Source organism: Haplochromis burtoni, unplaced genomic scaffold, assembly GCF_018398535.1.
Source record: "Haplochromis burtoni strain Fernald_Lab_line unplaced genomic scaffold, NCSU_Asbu1 Contig_821, whole genome shotgun sequence".
Classification (NCBI taxonomy): Eukaryota; Metazoa; Chordata; class Actinopteri; order Cichliformes; family Cichlidae; genus Haplochromis; species Haplochromis burtoni.
Genome location: NW_024583182.1, coordinates 25,173 through 27,096, shown reverse-complemented (window position 1 = coordinate 27,096; position 1,924 = coordinate 25,173). Strand labels below are relative to the sequence as shown.

General features: G+C 39.3%; 1 protein-coding gene across 1 annotated transcript; it reads left to right on the top strand.

The window, feature by feature from the left end:
• LOC106632521 (myeloid-associated differentiation marker homolog) lies at positions 1–578 on the top strand (the record flags this gene model as incomplete). Its single annotated transcript, XM_014330455.2, is given in 1 exon segment — positions 1–578. A coding segment is annotated over 1 exon segment (471 nt), but the record flags the coding sequence as incomplete, so codon positions are not given.
• Positions 579–1,924: the final 1,346 nt, after the last annotated feature.

Here is a 1,924-nt window from a genome sequence, read left to right as displayed (position 1 = left end):
GTTGCCTACATGGGGGAGGTGAGCCTGTCTAAAGCAAGGCCAGGAGAGGTGGCAGGTTACATGGCTACAGCTCCGGGCTTACTGAAAGTGTGCCAGACCTTTTTGGCCTGTATTATCTTCATCCTGATCAGCAGCCCAGTGACATACAACCATCATCCAGCACTGAAGTGGTGCATGGCAGTGTACTGCATCTGCTTCATCCTCTCCATGGCTGTGGTGGTGCTGTGTGTGGGAGAGTGGACCGGCTGTCTCCCCATCCCATTCTCCAAGTTCCTTTCGGCATACGGGCTCCTGGCAGTTATCATGTATTTGACTGCCACCATCCTCTGGCCTGTGTTCCAGTTTAACAAGAGTTACAGGAGAAACGATAACTCAGAAACAATCGCTGCATCTGTAATCACTGCCATCAATTTCCTGCTTTATGTTGCTGACCTAGTGTACAGTGCCAGATTAGTGTTTGTCAGTGGCTGAGAAGAAGAGAGTAAACAATAGCTTTGCAGAGCAGTAGAGCTAATGCTGAGCTCCCCCCCCCTTTTTTTAAACCCTGAATTTAAAAAAAAATATTGAAGTCCTACAAAGCAGTCCCAAATTTGAAAAGCCTGTTTTGCCTGTGAGTATTTATTTATTTGAATGTGATCAAATAATTGCCATACAGTATTTAACCTCTAATGTGAAATGATGTGTGCAACACAACTCTTACGTCAGCTATCAAAGTGTGAGATTTCACATAATTGTGTGGGAAAAAAGTACATTATGTACTATTAAAGCCAATAAAGTCAGCACACTGGAGCACAGGGGGGTGGCAAAATTGGGCACTTGCATTTCAACACGCTCTAACTGAAAGATCATCATCTTGTAATCTTTTGTTAATAGTGCTTTAAAGTCATATCAGAATCAATTTCATAATAATGGCAACAAAGTATTATGATATTTGTATTAGTTAAAAAAAATAAAGCTTTTATCATAAAACAAATATATCTCAGACTTTTTACTCACTTGGAAATAGAATAAGTGAGATGAGCTGTCAAAGATGACAGTATCGATAATTAGTTATACTTAGTCATAAAAAGTACTTTTAATTCAAACAGTCATGCGTTTTCACCCTTTAAATAATTGCTACAATGAATACAAGAACTTTCATTTCATTGGAAATCTATACGTCTTTTTAAATACCCAACACTGATACATGAATCACTTGAGAGGAGACCCTGCAGGGCGGAAGGCACTATTCAGTATTTTATGCAAAGTCTGGCATGTGTGCCACACTGCTGTGTATGATTTCTTTAAGTAGTGAAATTTGTATTGTGTATTGTTTACACTGTTGGTCTCTGCCATATTGCAGTGTTAAAGCTATTGCAGCATTTCCAGAAGATGTTAATCAGTGTTTTGGTGAATAAGTGTGGCAGCTACCTTCATATCCTTAAAACACAATATTGAAAGAAACTTTAAAGGATGAAAACCAGGTCCAGGTGGAGGAGCAACCTGAATAAACGGAAAGTACATTGCAAGCAAACAAAGAAGCAGGTATGGCAATGTGATACAGAAAGAAGGAAAGAAATACAACAAAAATGGCTGAATTACACAAAAGCAGAGATCAGACAGTTTAGTTTTTAGGGCCTTTGGGGAAATTTTGGCAGGCACTACCATAAAGTGCCAACATTGGCATACTGGGAGAGAACTATTAAAAATGCAAATTATTTTAATAAAAGGAAAATCAGAAACAGGCATGCTTAAAGGTGACTTTACAGGATGTTATGCAGCAAAAACATCATAGAAAAAGGTACAAATGAAGCAGAGGCTGAATAAAGTCTAAACTGGTGTAAATGTGATTAAACCTTTAGGGAGACGGACATGGCTGGACTGGGACAAAAAATCGTACCCCTGACGTCATTCAGGGGTAAAACCGCAAAGGATTCTGGGAACT